General features: G+C 35.7%; 1 protein-coding gene and 1 long non-coding RNA gene across 5 annotated transcripts; one reads left to right on the top strand and one right to left on the bottom strand.

Moving 5' to 3' along the window:
- Window positions 1-1433: 1433 nt before the first annotated feature.
- LOC136828078 (uncharacterized) lies at window positions 1434-5380 on the bottom strand. Its single transcript, XR_010849899.1, has 3 exons — window positions 5174-5380; window positions 2933-3074; window positions 1434-1660 (listed from the first exon to the last, which is right to left on the bottom strand). It is a non-coding gene; the product is annotated as an uncharacterized lncRNA (long non-coding RNA).
- LOC136828074 (E3 ubiquitin-protein ligase Hakai-like) lies at window positions 2982-19442 on the top strand. Of its 4 annotated transcripts, none has more exons than XM_067085800.1 (8): window positions 2982-3115; window positions 7046-7147; window positions 8538-8612; window positions 11831-11943; window positions 13963-14029; window positions 15263-15450; window positions 16804-16983; window positions 17931-19442. In XM_067085800.1, exons 4-8 carry the CDS (start codon window positions 11833-11835, stop codon window positions 18759-18761), a joined length of 1377 nt encoding a protein of 458 aa, XP_066941901.1. In that variant the 5' UTR covers window positions 2982-3115; window positions 7046-7147; window positions 8538-8612; window positions 11831-11832; the 3' UTR covers window positions 18762-19442. The 4 variants fall into 4 exon arrangements, with proteins under 4 accessions (XP_066941901.1, XP_066941900.1, XP_066941898.1 ...); XM_067085799.1 differs by lacking the exon at window positions 2982-3115 and adding an exon at window positions 5251-5419; XM_067085798.1 differs by lacking the exon at window positions 2982-3115 and having other exon boundaries at window positions 7028-7147.
- Window positions 19443-20046: the final 604 nt, after the last annotated feature.

The raw sequence follows: 20046 nt of genomic DNA, 5'->3' as shown, positions 1-20046 counted from the left end.
CAGTAGAAACTGCAAGGTAATTCTTCGTATATTCAGACGCAGAATACGATAAACCAGTTTATTTCAAATTGGGGACATTTATTTTCGCTCTGGCACAAGAAGGAAAACGGAACATAATGCGACGAAAAGTTTTTTACATGTGATGATAACGAGTTTTCAGAATTTATTTTTTAGTCTGCATCGTGAAATTATTATTCAAGGAATTTCCATCTCATAGGGATATTATTTATAGACTTTGAAAATATAAGGAACCAAGGAAACACAACAGAGTTTTCCATGTTTATTACAGTAACCGTACACGCTGAACGACGTATTTTAGGTATGGAGCAATAACGATTGCTGTCTAAAGCCATGCACGCAGTATGGAAAAGCTTTGGTATAATACAGTGTTTATCCCTATCATATCGAAGACTCGGTAACAAATTGCAGTTCTTTAATAAAATGAATCTGAATTTCGTAGTTCAAATAGAGAAGCTAATTACTTGGTCAGTTCACGAGGACACACACAAGACAAAATATGTTTGTAATTTTTTTTTTTTTTTTTTTTGCGTCTTTACGTTTTACATGTTTTACATGTAAGTACAGTATGTTGCTCGTTTACAAATTTGGGTTCATTAATACTTATACCTAGTAATGGGACTGATGAACATATATAATATATATACTATATATATATAAAATATATATATATATATATAAATATATATATATATATATATATATATATATATATATATATATATATATATACTTGTATATAATATAAAATTCATTTTAAGATGTAAAATCTGATTATATTATACACACACACACACACACACACACATATATATATATATATATATATATATATATATATATATATATATATATATATATTATATAAAATTCATTTTAAGACAAAAATCTGGACTACTATTTGCATGTTGATGTTCGCATCAGTCCCATTACTAGGTATAAGTATTACTGAACCCAAATTTTGTAAACGAACGTATATACATGTATATATATATATATATGTATATATATATATATATATATATATATATATATATATATATATATATATATATATATATATATATATATATAAATTTTTTTTATGTATTTAAAGGGATAACTATACATACTGTTTGTATATACACACACAAATAATGTCTATATATATTATATATATACATATATATATTTGTGTGTATACACATAGTATTTATAGTCATCCATTTAAATACATTAAAAATTTATATATATATATATATATATATATATATATATATATATATATATATATATATATATAATATGTCACTATAATTACCTGTATACTTATTGATGATAACCAAGTGGAAGTGTTATAGAAAGTGAGTACAAAAGGGCATTCCACCAGTGAATGGATTACTGCAACAGATCTCATCATATCCTGCTGGTTGCTAAACCCCCCCTCGTATCATACCCACTGGTTCCAGTAATCTGGAAGCCTAACTCCCAGCTCAGTCCTTAATGGCAGGTCTGCAGAAGCACCACTGGAAGATGATGATGGTAATGATGGCTCCTCCAGCGGCCATGAAACTCGGGCCGACGATGACCAGCACGTTATTGTAGCCGTATGCAGCCAGCATGGAGTGTTCCGGCCCTCCCAACCCCTCCCGTGTGCAGTTGTCTGGCGGAGGAAAGAGAGTATTGAGGTCTTCAATTTCATTAAACACTGTCAAAGAAATCTGGGTAAGGTGAAGGAGAGAAACGCTGGTATAATCAGGGGAATAAGGACAGTTAAAGGTGTGGGAACACAATAATGAGAATTAAGTGAGGGGGACCTAAAGAAGAAAAGTCTTGAGAAGTATGAGGCAACAATCGGCAGGATAATGAGAAAGCTGTTAGGGCATACTCGAACCAAGAGATGAAAGAGGAAAGGAAAACATGGAAAGAGTGATGAATGTTATAAAAATTTTACGGAGAAAATGTCAGAAAAATCTGGCGGGTGGTAGAGCTTAAAGTGAAAGTAGATGTTTGGTAATAAAATGAAGAATGGTACAACTGATTGTGGAAAATATGGAAGTGATTAAATCCTACTTGTATTTTGGGGAGTGCAGTGGAACCCCCCATTCGGGGTTCCGGATTAGCAGCTTCGCGTATTCGCGGATTTATCTGTGGAACATCTATACACATTATTCGCGGAAAATTCGCCTATTCGCGGTATTTCTCATAGAGAAATATTCACAAATTACTGTATTTTCATATAATTTTCGTGACTAAATGCATTTTTTGTGATAAAACAGTTAAAATATTCCGGTATAATCATTTTTAGAGGGTTTTTTGGTTTTGAACTATCAAAATAGGCAATTATAAGCATTTTTAGAGGGATTTTAAGTATTTGAGGATTTGAGCTATTCCCAGCGTGGGAGGGGGCGGGGGAAAGGTTAGTGGTACGCATCCCCTGCGAGTACTGGGAGTTGACTGCAAATGTTACTGCATGGTGACCACAAAATGAAAGATCTAAATGTGAGCGAGGAATGCCAGGCTACAAAGGGGCTTTTCAAGTTCGTAAACAGGAGGAGAATGTCTAAGGAAGTTAAAACTTTGGGATGTGTGATGGGATATCTAATTTTCATCTTTGAGTTTTTTTGATGCACGAAAAAGTGTTCATGATGCCATATCATTATGTGCTGATTATATGTGAAACGATTTTGGTGCTGTTGAACTGTTTTTACATCAAATTTTACTTAACCACCAGTTAGCGAATTAATTTACCTCAGTCATATTTTTATCCCGTTCAGTGGTTAAAAAACAGGTTATTGATAAAAGAAATATAACAATGCTTGAGATGAAAATAGTGATGATGATGATGATGAAGAGGAGGAAGTTTAAGAACAACAACAACTGCAACATAAAACAGCTATTCGGAATGATCATGACGAGATTTAATTCTACTCACATCCCCTTTCCAGTCGATACGCGATGCCTGTGAGGACGGCGCCCACCGTGTACAGCATGACGCTTGCAATGATTGTCATGACTATGATCATCTTGTAGCCGCGGGATCCGGCCTCTTCCTTGGCAGCTCTGGCTTTGTCCATCTGCAAATGTCAAGTTTAAGAAGGAATCGAGGAACTGTCAGGTTTGTAAGTGAATCAAGCAACTGTTTATGGATGAATCAAGCAACTGTCAAGTTCATGAATTAATCAAGTAACTGTCAAGTTTATGAATGAATCAAGCAACTGTCAAGTTCATGAATTAATCAAGCAGCTGTCAAGTTCATGAATGAATCAAGCAACTGTCAACTTTATGAATGAATCAAGCAACTGTCAAGTTTATGAATAACTCAAGCAACTGTCAATTTTACGAATGAATCAAGCAACCGTCAAGTTTATGAGTGAATCAACTGTCAATTTTCTGAAAGAATCAAACAACCGTCAAGTTTATGAATGAGTCAAGCAACTATCAAGTTTATGAATGAATCGAGCAGCTGTCAAGTTTATGAATGGATTGAGCAATTTTCATGTTCATGAATGAATCAAGCAACTGTCAAGTCTGTGAATAGATCAAGCAACTGTCAAGTTTATGAATTAATTAACTAACTGTCAACTTTATGAATGAATCAAGCAACTGTCAAATTTATGAGTGAATCGAGCAGCTGTCAAGTTTATGAATGACTGAGGCAACTGCCAAGTTTATGAATGAATCAAGCAACTGTCAAGTTTATGAATGACTCAGGCAACTGCCAAGTTTATGAATGAATCAAGCATCTGTCAAGTTTATGGACGAATCAAGCAACTGTCAAGTTTATGAATGAATAAAGCAACTGTCAGTTTTATGAACGAATCAACAACTCTCCAGTTTATGAATGAATCAAGCAACTGTCAAGTTTATGAATGAATCAAGCAACTGTCAAGTTTATGAATGAATCAAGCAGTTGAGGTTTCATCGTGTTAACTTGCAGTTACAAATCATGAGGTATATTATTATTGTGACGTTTTGTCATATAACCAGATTAATTACTTTGAATTCACTTGCGACTGGAAATTAATTTGGCGATAACCACAATAATACCTGAAATTTTTGTGCAGACTTTTTGCTTACTAATAAATTATTTTTGTTTTAATATTCGATAATGGGTCAAAACGTGATCGATTAAGCTACATATTTATTTTCTTTTTTTCTAATAAGTGACCTCTTCTTTCTGTATTTCCTGTTACCTTTTGTAACTTCTATTTAAATGAACACCATGTTCTTTGGAAGCCTGAATTTCAAGTCGGTGGCTCCTGTGGGCTTGGTCATGATGACTAGGGTTCATCTTCTGAAGTAGATTTGCGCGAATTCATTAAGCAGGTTTTTATACGTCATTTGATATAATTTAGCTATCATTATTTTCAAATATAATTTTAATATTGTTCCTTGATACATCTTATAACTAACACGATTTTTGTACAAACTTTGAACCAGAAAAATGCGGTTCACTGTAGATGCCTTATTTGATGTATTATCTCTCCATTTCACCAATATGTACATAGTACCATAACCTGCTAGGGTCAGGAAAACAGGGGTATGGGGCTAGCAACCTCATCCGGAAAGACTTTCTGAGAAACCTAAGCTTTACCCATCTGGCTCTAGCCACTTCAGATAAGAAAAAATAATGATGAGAAATTATAATTTACTAATCCCTGGGTTTGTCTTCATAGAGAATCATATATCAAACACGAGTTTCCCTGCCCAAGATTCGAACCCATGCACTAGCTGTTGCAAGAGCAACTTTGAATCAAACTTTTGCCGTTAACTTTTGTGTGTGTGCGTGGTATGTTTGTATTTAAGTACATATTTATATTACAAGAACTTACTATACTGTACTTTCATAGGGGTAAATATATAATTTCCAAAATCCAGTTTTCAGCTAAAATCGCTAGTTTTAGTAATAAGCATTCATTGCAGATATTTAAATGCTTGCAAAATAGATGCAATCGTTGGACCTGAAGCTGAAATCGGCACCTATTCACCACTATAACAGCACAAGTTCCTGGGTTACAATTTCACTACAGATTCATAGATGCAAATTTGTCAATCTGACTTTTCACCGAGCTGGAAATGAATGCGCACTGTCACTCAGTTTGCGTATACATCCACGTCTGAATACTTGTCTTATTTACATGCAAATAATTTGCATAAGCAGATGATTTCTTACCTTGAGTATTTTGAGTTGTTGCTCTGTCTGAAGGAGGAGTGAGGACTGGTTCACTAACAGACAAAGGGTTATCTCTTAGTTCACGGGACATCCTCCGGTGTGGAGCCAGATTTATACCATCCAAGTGTTGTCTTCGAATGATAAGCTTCCAAGTCATAATTTCCCGTTTCTGAGTGTTGGAGAGGCATTTCATGAATTCTAAAACCCTTTCATTCTAGTTTGTGATAGACAGAAGAGCAGAAAAAGGTACAGTTTTGTTAATATTGCAAGAAGTACAGATCTTTTTATCTTGATTTCGCAACGAAAAACTGGGATTTCTTTATCTCAGAGCACACATCCTGTCTCCGATGATCTAAATGTCAAATACAGCGGCAGATGTCGCGTCTAACTCTGTAACGTCGAGACCTATGTGAACCACCTATACAAAAGAATCCTCAAAGCTTCTTATCCCTTCACACACACTTGAACAGCGCATTAACCTCATACACATACCCTGCGCATGAATTTACCAGTTTCACCGTGGCCCTCTTCATTTTCGAAAGTTTTAGACCATTTTTTTTTTTATTTGCACTCTTGTAAGAGTAATTTCTGATAACGCTGAGCAGTGATATTGCGATAGCCTCATATCCGGTATACTGTGGGAGATTTACAGTAGATCTTGGGTGACATTAGACCTCAAAGAAAGAGTTGTCACTTTAGTGATTCTTTGAGTTTTTTTGGGGGTGAGTGAGGGGAGGCATATCTCTTGTGAGGTCAATAGTCCTTTAGTACAGCAGGAATTTCTCCGATTCGGGGAGGAAGACTAAGTGTCATTGGCACTTCAATGTGGTCGCCTAATTTGTAATTATTTATTGGTCTTGGATTACCAGACCTGAAAATAATTCTCTCTCTCTCTCTCTCTCTCTCTCTCTCTCTCTCTCTCTCTCTCTCTCTCTCTCAACGTTCCGTTCTCGTTCATCGTAATGAAGTGAAACAGAACGCTACAGTACAGTAAGAGAAGCAATGATGGTTAAACTGAGAATGACATTCTCCAACCTTCACCACTCTAAAGACACTTTCTATCCTGAATATGCTTCTTCTTAATTGATTTTATTGCACACCCATCTCAAACCTACAGCCAAAGGTTCCTATCATTTTCTGAAATAAACTATACATATATATACATGTATATACATGTATATATATACATATATTGTATATATATAATATATATAAAAGTAATGTATATACGTATATAATATATAAATATATTATGAATTATATATATACCTGTATGTCAGTGCATAAGCTTCCCAAAGAGACATCGAAAATTTACAGTGCGAACATTTACCTAAATGAGAAAAAGGATGCGAGATTATGAAAATCTAGTGAAAGCGTGGTTGAAAAGACTTAAAAATGTCAAGATTAACAACATGAACAATTTATGATTACTAAAATGAAACAAGGTGGTACTATTATCTTACAAACTGCTCAAAATTGTTGACTATTTTTTCTTCTTTCGTGTCCGTGTTTTCATTTCTTTAATGAAAGTGCAAAATTACTGAAATACATGTAAGATGCAGAAATTGTACATCTTGCTAGTTTACAAAGATTTTTGTTCACGTATGTCATATTTACAAGAGTGAATTTTTCAATATTTAGTTCAATCTAACAATGCTGTCGTCTGTTCATCCTGTTAACAACAGTAGTATGAATAATATGCTACCTCTTAGGATTTGAAAATACTTGTTATTTAACCTTCTCATTTCAGTACCATATCTGAATTGTGAACGTCAAAATTGTTCTACACCTTACATATATATTAATTTGAAAATATGAATGATAGATGTCCCTAATATTAACGATTTAAAAATATTTTTCTTATGCACTTAGGCGAGCTTTCTTTTTCTGTGGAGTGGAATTAGACGAGTCTGTGCATCTCTGTTTGTTGAAAGTTGACAAGTGTTCCCGGTTAGACCTTCGCAATGAAGAAAAGTAAGTCCATTTTGTCCTCTCGTTGCCCTTTGTGTTCGCCTCGTGCTAAATTAGATGAAAAAAGATTAGTTAAAACTAATGTAGTCTTTTAGTGCCATTTAAGGTCGATTAGGCCTAGTCCAACCCTAGGCTACGGTGAGCTTCCTAGGCCAGAGCTGAATTAGACCTTTCGTAAGAAACTAATTAACGAATCCACGTTAATCTAATTAAAGCTTTAGCATAGCGTTATAAATGACAGTATCTCCCTCCCCCCCCCGCCAACTACTTCAAAAATCTCCACACTAGGCCTACGCAGCTTAGTCTAGGTTATAGCAATAGGCCTATAGTTTGTCGTGTATTGAATGCTAGCTTATGTCACAACTGCAGACGCTTATATTATTAGTTTTCCCGTAGAGCTTCGGACATTTTTGTATTTTGGGCATAGCCTGTAGCCCGTGCAAAAATTTTTGTAATTATCAAAATCAAACCAATGATAGGCCTAGGCTGTTGTTTTATAGTAATCCTTATCCTCGCAGCCAATTGTGATATGGTCTTGGTAATTCCACAGAAGAGCTTCACACAGAAATATCGTTTATTAATACAATTTTTTAGTAAATTTTCAAAAGGGTGTATAGGCCTATATTGCAGTACAGGAGAGAGAATTTGAGAAACTTGCCAAGATAATTTCAGAAATTTACTTTCTTATGTATGTTTTATGTTCATCGCTGAGGGGCGGGCGCTGAACTTGGTGCCCTGCAGAGCTTTTTTGGGTAAAACTTGAAACAGTACCACGGCCTGGTTCCTGCCAGTCAGCGACCGAAATATTAATCATCTTTTGGTCATGTTTTTGTTTATGTGTATTTGTTGTTTATTTTCTGTCATTGTTTTATGTCTTATGTTCATCCCCAAGGGGCTGGTACTAGGGTAAACACAATGCCCATATTGCACGTAAATTGAAAGTTACCAAACTTGGAAGGGTGCTTAGGCCGCAGTAGTAAGTTTCAAGTTTTACTTATTTTTTGTATAATTGCAACCAATTTCAGTCATTTTTCTTTTCTTTGTTTATACCAATTGCATTTCCTGTTCGGACCACTTGCAGTAGCTCATGACGTCACTGCGCAGTTGCACATGCAGTGTTGCACAATTATTTTTTTTGCACCAGTCTAAACATTCTCTTTTATTATTATTTAATAGGTTAATGTTACATAAAGTTGTTTGCTTTGTCATGTGTTATGTGGTGGCATCATAAAATTTCCACTCAGTTTCATGATTAGTTTTTACTTTTTTCTTCATCCCTTGTAGCTAAGAAATGACATAACCTATCTGTTGTCATGAAAAGAATGATCGAAATAGGCTAGTTGATAACAATGGCATGTATTCTAAAACTAGTAAAGTATGGTTTTTCTGACAGTTTTTGATATGATCCTGACAAATGAGTGAAGGAACCCCAGTGAGAAACCATACCTTTTTGGTCAGGTTACATAAGGTAGGTTAAGTTAAGTGTGTCTTTGGTTTTAACTCATTTCCCACCCCCACCCCCCTCTTCCCCCACATTACAGTGGTTAGAAAAACCATATCTCACCAGTTGTAGAAAATATTAAATCTGTCACATTTTTTAAATCTTGACCAAGCCTCTGCAGATGTAAGATAGGCCAAGTTTGTGGCTTGCTTCAATTTTTTTGTTAGTCGGCTAAGGCTAAGTGATTTTGACAAATTATATTATTCAGAAAGCAAACCTTACTCATAAGGAACAAGCCTATAGGGGCCATTGACTTTATTTCAAGCTTCCAAAGAGTAAGGTGTTCATTTGAAAGAAACTACAGAAGATAATAGGTAACACAGAATAAAAGATCAATTATTAAAAAAAAAAAATTTAATAAATTAAAATATAGATAAATTATTTAAGATACAAGGTGAAATTGTTTTATGTTAGTAATGCATTGCATCTTTGCTTGAATGTTTGAGGTTACAAGTGAAAAACATCCTGAGGGAGTCTGTTCTACAGTCCAACATTGTGAGGTATACAAGACCTCTGGAAAAGTGAAGTTCAACTGGGGGGCATATTTACTGAAAATTAATGCTGCTATTTAGCAAATATGGTCATTCTCACAAGGAAAGGTTTAGGGACCAGTTGTGACATTCATTGCTAATGTGAATGCTTGGTTAATCCGTTACAACCCTAGGCCTGTTGCTAACAATAATGAGGGACCATGATGGGAAACCCAGGTTTTTGGCAGTGAGATTGAAAAAGTTAATTGTAGGGATAGGTTACGTGGTAACTAACCTTCCCTAATGTAGTCTAATCTAGGATGTTCCTGCTGCTGTCAAGTCCTACTGAGTCCTAGCAAATCCAAGAACCATGCTGGGCCCTAAATATAGTTAGCCTTTGAAGGGTTGTAATGGGTTAGCTAAACATATGTGATGGAGATGTTTAATTCATCATAATCACAGAGAGGTCAAACCATATTCATTCTTCCTGTTGCTACAGTTGTAATGAGATCGTCTTAGAATCCTAATTTTGGATACAAGGACCTTCCAGAACCTTCAGAAATGACTCTTCAAGGAAAGCAAAAGGACCCTTTTGTGGGAAATTGCAAAGAGATGCCATTATTCTTAAAAGATAGGAAAATAACTTTAGGGGCACCAAGCCAGTACAGTACATGTTAGACAAAGATAGCACAGCCATAGGTAAAGGAACCAAAAATTGTACAGAAGTTAGTAATGCCTTCTGCTGGATAAACATAAAATGAGTCATATGATTGGCTGAATATCACAAACGTTTTGGGAAACATTCATGTGTTGTTAGCAGTAAAAGTTGTACTGTAATTACAAAGAAATAAACAAAACTTAGCACATTAAATTGAATGCGTCTGTAGGAATATTCATTTTAGTCGCATTATATTATGCAAGCAAAAGAGAGGGGTTAATATCTTCTTCAAAGTAACTTCATTTGGGACTAGAGTATTTTGCTGTATAAGAAGTACTGAATTACATTGCTACTGATAGTCTTGAGCATGTAATAATATAAAAAATTATCTTCTTGCAAATCGCATGAACAACATTATTTGTCTAATCACTTATCTTGTGTGTTATGCATCTTTAACCATTGTTGCTTGGCCAAGACAAATTTATTTTCATACTCTTATGCATTAATCCAAAAATGATAATGGGCACCACATTGTGAAAAACCAAAAACCAAGGAATAGTACAGTACCAACAAGAGTAGTGAAATATATTTATAACACAAGTGAACTAGTTAAGAAAAAATAGCTTTCTAGTTCATGTCAGTAAGCATAGTGATACAAATTATATAAAATAAACTAATATTCCATATCCTGTCCAACCCCCTTTAACTTGTGCTAAAATGTGGAAACTCTACCACAGGGATACATCCTACCTTAAATTAATACACCATAACCTTCCTAATTTGAGAGCCCTTTCCTCCCCAGACCCCTTTTAACCTTTGATAAAAAGTGTGGCTGTGGTACGTTCAGGTAGTCTTTTCTCCTTGGACCCCCTAACTTAGCTTATCCTTCTTAGCTTAATTTCAGAAAGTTCAAAAATATACGTGTGGGTCTTTTGATGTTCCTGGCATTGTTAGTAAAGGTGCACGCTTTTCACCCTTAGCTGTTTTTGGAATTTGTTTTTCCATCATATTTAAATTTCTCAAAGTATTTTTGACCATCAGTGATATATTGAAATTCTGGGGTCATGCCTTAATATATACTGTAGGTGTCTTGACACTTGTCAGGTAATAATTTACCTCCTTATGTGAAGATTAGCACATTTTTACCAATACCCAAATACTATTGAAGTCATTGGTATTTAAGATAATCAGCCCAACTTCTGGTAGTACCATAACAGTGCCTTAGGTCTTAGCTAAAATCCCTGGCTAGGCAAGGATGGGTGAGTTTAGATTGTAAAAACTAATTATGGGTAACATCAGTATCAAGGTTAATGCTACCTACAGAAATGCAGGTACAGTACTCCTAATAAAATTTAGGATAAGCCCATGGGAAGTCTGTATAGTCTGTGGGCTTGCCTCAGTAAGAGGCCACATAATTTACTTTTAGCTAAGAAGGACAATTGATTGCAGTGGTATCCTATAGGCTTGGGTTACCTTTGCTTAGGTAATAATTACAAGAATGATGTTAGGTTTGTGTAAAAAATTAATTTTTCATCAAGAACATTAAACTTGAGCATTATATATTTTCCTGATTGCTTAGCCTGTCTGAAAACTTGAAGAGAGTTCCCCAGCCATTGCTAGTGATTAAGAGGGGCTACTTTTGCTATGCCAATGTATAACAAGTTAGGAAGGAGGGGTTGGGTTAGAATCTATAGATTAGTGTACTTTTTTTAATATTGTTACAGTATTACCTTTTGGGTGGTGTGGGTTTTATTCTTTCTAGTAGGCTAAACCACCGGTTTTTTGCAAATCCCCACCCTGTATAATATTTGAATTTTCTATTTCATATGAACTACCTCTTTCTTGCGCTCACCTTAACTTGCACTGTATTGAGAAGTGCATCAAATTCCTGAAGTGTATGCATTATTAATATTTTTTTCCCATGTTGTCAACATTAATAGAGCACAGTGTGTTTATACCCTACCTTGAAATCACACTGTTTAATATACAGTAATGCTAAAAACCCTATTGTAGTTTTAATGAAATTTACAAAGATAAAGGTTGTTTACATTCCACAGCAATGGAATATGAAGAACAACGACGTGGCCGCGGCCGTGGAAGAGGGAGAGGAAGGCCACGAGGTAGAGCTAGAGCACCTCCAAGGGGGCTGAGGGTCAATAGAAGAAATAAGGTTTGTTATTTATTACATTTTCTCTTTTTCTGCAGTAATAATGTAGTCTTCAAGTATTACAATTTAAATAGTGGTGGACTGTTATCTTTGTTTTTCCCCATGTAAATTATGTTTAATTTTGGAAGAAATCACATAGTGTTTACATCAGTGTGAAACAAGTGTATATTCATCAACTTTAGGTGACAGTAAAATGGGAAATATGTTGAGTAATCACCGTTTGAAGTTGGTTTGTTATTTGAACTTTGAAGAACTTTCTTTTCCTAGTAAAACAGTACAGGCAGTCCCCGGTTTACGACGAGTCCGGCTTACGACGTTCCAAGGTTACGACGCTTTTCAAATATATTCATCAGAAATTACTTTGATTTACTTAATGCATGTTCTGGGGTTACAACACGCCGTGCAGCGATCCGACGGAAGAAAATGGCCCAAACAGCAGAATAATAAAAATTTGGAGGTTTTTTTAATGAAAAACTCAATGAAAATGCAGTTTACATTGTTTTCAATACACCCAAAGCATTAAAAGTAAGGTTTTCTTTGGATTTTTGACGATTTTGGACGATTTTTCGGTTTACAATGCGGCGTAAAAAACAGAACCCCTGTCATAAACTGGGGACTGCCTGTAATCTTAATCAGTTTAGTTATTGAATAAGTTACAAACCTCATTTATTTGGGATGACTCTTACCTACTGTTGAAGGTAGCTTGTATTTCCATGCCAATTAGACAAGGAGATATAAGCTGTCTTAACAGTAGGTAAGTATCCAAATACAGTAATAAATTTTATTGTGAAAATTTATATTGTTTGCCAATCTGCTTACATGGTTAAGATCAGAAAAACTGCCTACTTAGAGAAAGTGGTTAGCAGTATTGAAATCAATGAAATTTTTGCATTGTAAGACTGCATTTTCATATAGAGCAGTCACAGTACCATGTGATAATAGTTAAATTCTCGAAAGTTCGAGCAGTTGGTGACATTTGCATCAGCAACTCTTGGGCTTCCCACAAGTAGCAGTACATCAATGACAATGCTGAAAGAGGAAAAACAGTGATTATAATTTAACAGGACTTTATCACATCAGTCCAACTGCTGCTTTTCTAGGTTCACAGTCCCAATATGAATACCTGCAGCGAGTATAGAAAGGCAGGGATGCTGGTGAGGTGGAATTGGGATTTACACATGCACCCTGTTTGGGGTAACAGGAGGAACTTTATGGTGATGGTTTCCAGGAGAACCAGAGGATGGAAAATAATGATTGCTCTGAGCCCACTGTTTACTAGGTAGATTCCATGCAGGAACTTGATGGCTTAGTTTTATCTAGAAGGGAAACTTGGACCATCCTGATACATGTACACTCAAAGTTGTAAGGTTGCTGTTTTATCCGACTACTTCTCAACCCTGTGTTTCAGCAATTTCATGACCTCTCAAGTGTTCAACAGGCTGTGAGGTAAAGTTGCCTTCCTCAAAAGTATGTGCTTCTCAGGGGTCCAGAATAATACAGTAAAAACAACTAGTCTTTTAAAAGTTTTGTCAAATTAGCATGATGGACCCTCATGCTTGGTAGAAGTGAGGAATGGTACTGCAGTAGACTACACAAATTGACCAGTTGAGAGTAAAATATAAATAATGGACTTCGTATGTTTCAAATATTTTTATATCTTGGATGCTTGCACTAAGGTAAACTTTTGAATAAGGGGGTACTGTACAGAAGTACCAAAGGAGGCAAAAGATAACTGCATAATATTTGTATACATTGCATACAAGATAATGAGAAATTGCTATGGGTAGCAGATATCTGGAGGCTACGCATTCACTGCTGATGTGTAAGATTAATAAGAATCTAACAATACATAAGACAGAGTGGTAAGGGTGACTAGGAGAAACACTCACTTCTATCACAAATATGCTGAATTTTCTGTTGCAGGGTGTCAGTTTACATTGTTTTGTTGCAGCGTAATGTATTTAAGTTTTCAGGAATTTATATTTACTGTTATTAACATCATCTTTTGAATACTTTTTCTAGATAGAAAGTGAAGAAGAGGAGGAGGAGCCTCAACCTGATGAGAATGAAGCACCAAAACCAAAGCATTGTAAGTCTAAATCCCATTTGTTGCACATCACTTTCAAAATCACACAGTACTGTAATGTGTGAACACAAAATCCATGTAGAATATTGAAATGTTGTTTTAAGCTCAATAGTTTTCAAAGAAAGTATGTTTTGAATTATGAATTGGTGTTTATGTACAATATAAGATTTTTTAGATTCATAAATTTATACAATAATGCTAGTTTCCAGTTGAATTGCATGTTTTGAAATTACAGTAAGATGTTACAAACATTACTTCCACCAATACCCTTGTACTTGGTTAAGGACGTAAGCAGAATCAAGTTGTGATTAAGGACGTAGGCAGAATCAAGTTGTGCTTAAAGACGTAGGCAGAATCAAGTTGCTGGAAATAATAAGGGAAATGTCTCAGCTGACAATGCATTCACCTTGTTCATTATGGTGAAAACATATTTCAAAGTGATCATGATTTTATTATTTTTATTGTTTAAGTAATTTCCTCAGACCCATTGTTAATTATTAAAATCCGTATCTTGACAGATTAGGCACCACATGTAATTAGAGTAGAATTCTGCCATTTTAGGAATGTAGCATTCAAAAATAGTTTAGACTGCTGTAGCTGCCTCTGTCAGTCTGCCATTTTAAAGTTTCAAGTTCTGTTTAATAAGGAAACCAAATACATAGTAATGTCAAATCCATCATTGTTAAGCCTCATTGAGTAATTATCGAAACAAGAGTGAAATTTGTTCATAATGATGTAGGCCATGGTAGAAGATTCAAAACCAAGTCTACATCACATTCATACCTTCCCTTCCAATTAGCACACATCTCTTAGCCAGGGCAGAAGTATTATGAATTTTGTGGTGGGTGAAACAGGAACCCCTAGCCGTGGGGGGATTCACAGTCCACTTTTAACAGCCAGAAATTTTAATCACGGTGTGCTGACTTTAACTAGCCACTGTGTATCAAGAAGCTTAAACGTTTATTTATTAGTGCTCAAGCAAAGTGATCAACATTGTTATAATTTTGTGGATGATTCAGGTCTTATGTTGTCATAGTTAATAATTTTTCAGAATATTTTTTTAAAACCTAAGCAACCATTCTTATATCATCATCATAATCATCAGACAGTTTCTCCAAATTTTAATGTGCTGATTTTTGTTGATGTAAATTACTTGGCATTATAAATAGAAAAAGATAATTTTTTAATAGTTTTAGATGTTTAGAGTCACTTGTTTTGTGATGTTTTTAATTACAGATGACCAGGATTGTGACATTTCATCTCTTGAAGCGCCCACTTTTACTACATTGGACAGGGGCCCTCCTGCTCCCATGCTTCGGCTCACGTGGGATCATCCTGTGAATCTCATTGGAGAAAAGGTGCTTTCTCCAAGGATACACATTTGTGATTCATGTAACAAGCCTATTTTGATATATGGGAGGATGGTAAGTCTCAATTGTCAGTGGTCATTTGTTGCACAAGTTAATTTTAGTGAAAGGTTATATAAATTCCCATTAATGGCACTATTAGTGTGGACAGAATTAGATGCTTCTTCTAGTTTGGTGATCCCATTTCAGCCATATTCTGTGTGATTTTTACTAAACTAATATTACAGTATTTTAGATATAAATTAGCAGACACTGAAGTCATTTTAAAGCAGCCGTGAGCTTTGTACACTTGCTATATTTAGGTTATTCACTTTGGGCTTATAATGTTAATATTGAAGTGTGTTTTCTCACGAAGATGTTGGTCAGAAATCTAAAGTTCTCTTTGACCGTTTTTGAAGATACCTTGATATTTTGCAAAGATCGTATATGTACCACAGTATTGTCTTAAGGTTGCTGAGTAGTTTTTGCCACAAGGAAGTGGTCTTTCTGCTCAGGTCATTCATTCTGGGAATTCAGTCCCTCAAGGTAGCCCCCATATCATAGTCTTTTCTTGGCTTGGTGAAGCAGAAGTTCCACTTTTCTCCAAGAAGTCTAATACCATTGAAGTACAGTAGACATCTCTTTGCTTCATTGCCTCCCTTCTTGGTACAGTCCAACCAAAATGAAAAAATTGAGATTTCCACGTTGTATGACCATACTGTAATTTTTTGCAACTTTTCCTCTTGGATACAAACCATTATTTTTTACTTGTAAGTTTCTTACTCCATACCCTAATTGACTTGTTGGGTATTACCTATCTAAGGGAAAATCAAACTAAGAAGTAGCTGGACATAAGTAACTAAGTTGCAAAGAGAAATTAGTCCTTCAGTGCATTAGTGCACCTCAATATTCTTTTTTATAATTATATTTCATTAATGCAATACTTAAGGAAGGCTTGATGCATGTAAGTAAAGGGAAGTACATGATGGGTTAATGTATAATTCACTTTTTTATAAAACTCACATGTGTTTAGTACATATACCACTTCTCATACTCCATCAAGCAGTAAAGCAGCTTCTGCCATCTGATACACCTCTCAGCTTTGCACCGCCTTTTCCTTTCTTCAACACCACAGCCATCTCTGAATCTTTGTCCCAAGAGATTTCAGAGAATATTTTTGATCTTATGTTGACTGCATTTCACAAAGAGTAATAAGAAAAAGCTCTAACAACAGGACAGGCTGGTTTGAGTCAATTAGTCTGCTGGGAAGTGCCCTTACAAAGAGGAAAGATAGTACATGTGTATGTGTGTGGTACCTAGGTTACTTCTTTACCTGGATACCTGAACATATATGAGATATTCCACAGCAAACGGAAAATGCATTTTTAGTATAATAAGAATTATTATCCATGATAGTTTTCCTTATTTCAGATACCTTGTAAGCATGTGTTTTGCTTGTGCTGTGCTCGAAGAGAAGACCGCGTCTGTGCACGATGTGGGGAGAGAGTTGTTCGAGTAGAACAAACAGGGCTTGGAACAGTTTTCATGTGCACATACACTATAAATAAAGCTGTTTGTAAGCGAACATATCTCTCACAGCGAGACTTACAGGTATGACATTTACTATTACAAGGTATTTACAATAAGCCTTCATTCATCATGACATTATTTTCTTTGTTTTAGTAATAAGACAGAATATCTAGCATTCCTTTATCATGACACTATTTTCTTTGTTTTAGTAATAAGATAGAATATCTATTCATAATAAAGAAACTGAAGAGTACCTGTGCATGTGTTTGTGTTTCATATTGGATAAGTAGGTTCTGTCATTTAACTCGTGGTCACCTTATTTCCTATAACCCTCTCCAAATAGCCATACACATTGAAAACATAATTAAGACCTTTGACCATACTTTGGAAAATAGAAGACAGTTAGGTTTTACAGTGTTTACCTGTGGTCTTTATTGTGCATAAAGTTGTACGAGGGCTATTTCAGATATGCATTTGTTACTGGCCCTGAAAAAGTTTGAGGCTTGAGTATTTAGAGGAAATTTATTGTTATGAAGGCAGAGTTAACAGTACATAAACCACACTGCTAAAGTATGGTTTGGTATGATTGTTGTAGAGTTAATGTTTCTTATGAAATTTGAAAACTTGTGAAGATACTAATTCAAATTTTTTCTTTGAACCTTTAACTGTCATTGCATAGTTTGGCCTTATTTGAATGGCAAAGTCTAATTTCCTAGCTTTTAGAGCATTACAAGGCATGAAACTCGTTTTTATGTTGAAAATTTTGTCATAATGTCTGAAATTATTGTTATAGTAAATATGATCATAGAATCAACATTACATAAGAAAGAATCACATTAAATAATGAAATACTGTGTGGTAATAATAGTAGCACTAGCAGTCAAGGTATAAGTACTATACAGTGTAATTATCAACTTTTTAGAAGAGATAAAAAGATGAAAGTGCAGTACAAAAATATCAGTTATTTTTTACATGTGTAGGATAATGGGATGGGCAGGAGTTTTAAAGATATATTATTCTAATCATAGGCTCACATTGATCATCGTCACATGAAAGTACCAGGAACAAGTAGTCATACAAAGGAAGAAGTCAAAGAGGAGCGTATCAGTCATCGAGATCCCAGGGGCGAAGGACGGGAGCAGAGAGCAGATCCAAGGAGTGACACACGGCAAGATCCAAGAGCTATGACAGACCCTAGAGTTGGAAAAGAAAATTACGAACATCGTGAACCTTACCCTGCCCAATTCACTCGGCAAGGTTCAGGGACCTTTACCAGTCCCCACTCACAACCTCACCAGTCTCCTTCAAGTCATCAAGGAGCAACACATCATATATCAGCTATACCCGTGATGACAACACCTAGAACCAACCTCATCACTGTACCCATTCAAGACCCTCCAGAGCACTCCCCTCATTCAACCTTCCAGCATTCTACTCCTACACACCCTCCACCCCACTTACCCCCAACTCATCCTCCCCCGACTCATAACTTCACAAGTCCACCCCCTGCTCACACACAGCCTCCTCCCAGCCATACACAACCGCCACCTTCTTATTCAACTACTTTCACTACTCCATACACAACCCAGACCCCTCAGTTCACATACCCTCCCAATCCATCTGCACCACCTCCCCCAAATCCTAATGTTCCTCCCCCTCCATACACAAATGTAGCACCTACTGTTCCACCACCCACTACATATGGGAGTCAACCACAGTATGACAGTCAGTACACATCAACTCAGTGGTCAACACCCCCACAAGCTCCACCCAGTCACCCACCTGGGCCTCCACCTCATCATGCACTACCTCCGTCATCTCAGTCCAACCAATATTACCGGAAAAGTTTTAAATTTTGAGGGATTTTGTTTGCTCATGGAAGCAAGACTGCAACACAAATATGCCATGTACCAGTGCTGTTCACAGTGTACAAATGTGACATTATTTTGTCTATACATGGTGTACAAGTAATATCACCTGGTATTGTATTACAGTACCTACTTTAGAACCAATTTATTATAGTTATAATGTAAAATGCACCATTTTTACCCATTGAATCATATCTTTTTGAGACAGCTAACAATTTTGGTAGTAGAGAATTGTGCCACAATTTTATTTTTGCAAGTGAATGTGTTGGAAGCAACATAAATTAGACTGGCTAACAGAATAATTGTTCTCTTATTTTTGTTTATTACCAAACTTCCACTGTTTGGTAGTGCAAAGTTCTCCCAAAAACATGAACATGCATACTCTTGACAATGTGAAAATATTTTTCATTTTGCAATGACTTACAAAAGTCCTAAAAAACTTTGGTAAAATATCATAAAAATGATGTGGCCTACTTTCATTTTAATTATACAATAAGTTACAATTATACAATAAATGTAACTTATGAATTTTGGTAAAATATCATAACAATGATGTGGCATATTTTCATTTTAAGTATACAATAAATGTAACCTATGAATTCTTTGGTAAAATATCATAACAATGATGTGGCATACTTTCATTTTAAGTATACAATAAATGTAACTTATGAATTCTTGAAAATTTTAGAACCTGTTATATTTACGTTTCTTTTTTTTTTTTTTTTTTTTTTTTTTCTCGAGGTGTTACCATATTTACACAATGTCATTGCAGTCTTGTAACTCATCCCCACTTCCAAGTCACCGATCACACACTTGGAGTACTTAGAGGGTCAGCAATACTTCTTTTAAATTTAAAACAATATGCAGATGAGGCTTGTTCCCTACCCACTCACCTGAAACAAACATGCCACTTGGTAGTGCATCCCAGCCCCCCTCCGATGCATCTCTAAACTGAAGAATCTCTGGAGATGGCAAGTTCAAGGAAACTCCAGCCCCAGCTTCTAGACAAAGTTCTCTCTGATCTCCCCTCTCAGAAGCGTAAGCTGAGAGGAAGAGTTGCATTGGGCCAACCATTGCTATTTCATTTATCACTGAAGCAAATGCAGATGGATATGCTTCCCCAAGGGTAACAGCAGGCTAAGGATAACCTGCCATAGTGTGCTGGAGCCTCCCTGTCTGTAAGCATCCCCAGGTACTTTGGCTTCTGCTTGGGAATTGTGGCAGGGAGTAGGTAGTCTCTCTTCTGTAGCAGTTGAGCTCCAGAGGCTGCCAGAAC

This window comes from Macrobrachium rosenbergii, chromosome 42, assembly GCF_040412425.1.
Source record: "Macrobrachium rosenbergii isolate ZJJX-2024 chromosome 42, ASM4041242v1, whole genome shotgun sequence".
NCBI lineage: Eukaryota > Metazoa > Arthropoda > Malacostraca > Decapoda > Palaemonidae > Macrobrachium > Macrobrachium rosenbergii.
This window is presented reverse-complemented; position numbering and strand designations above follow the sequence as displayed.

What these genes read in the sequence shown, in the direction of transcription:
- LOC136828074 (XM_067085797.1), top strand. An exon ending in AGCACCAAAACCAAAGCATT is followed by an intron (nt 14,030 to 15,262) that starts GTAAGTCTAAAT and finishes TTTTAATTACAG; the next exon opens with ATGACCAGGATTGTGACATT. An exon ending in TCTCACAGCGAGACTTACAG is followed by an intron (nt 16,984 to 17,930) that starts GTATGACATTTA and finishes TTCTAATCATAG; the next exon opens with GCTCACATTGATCATCGTCA.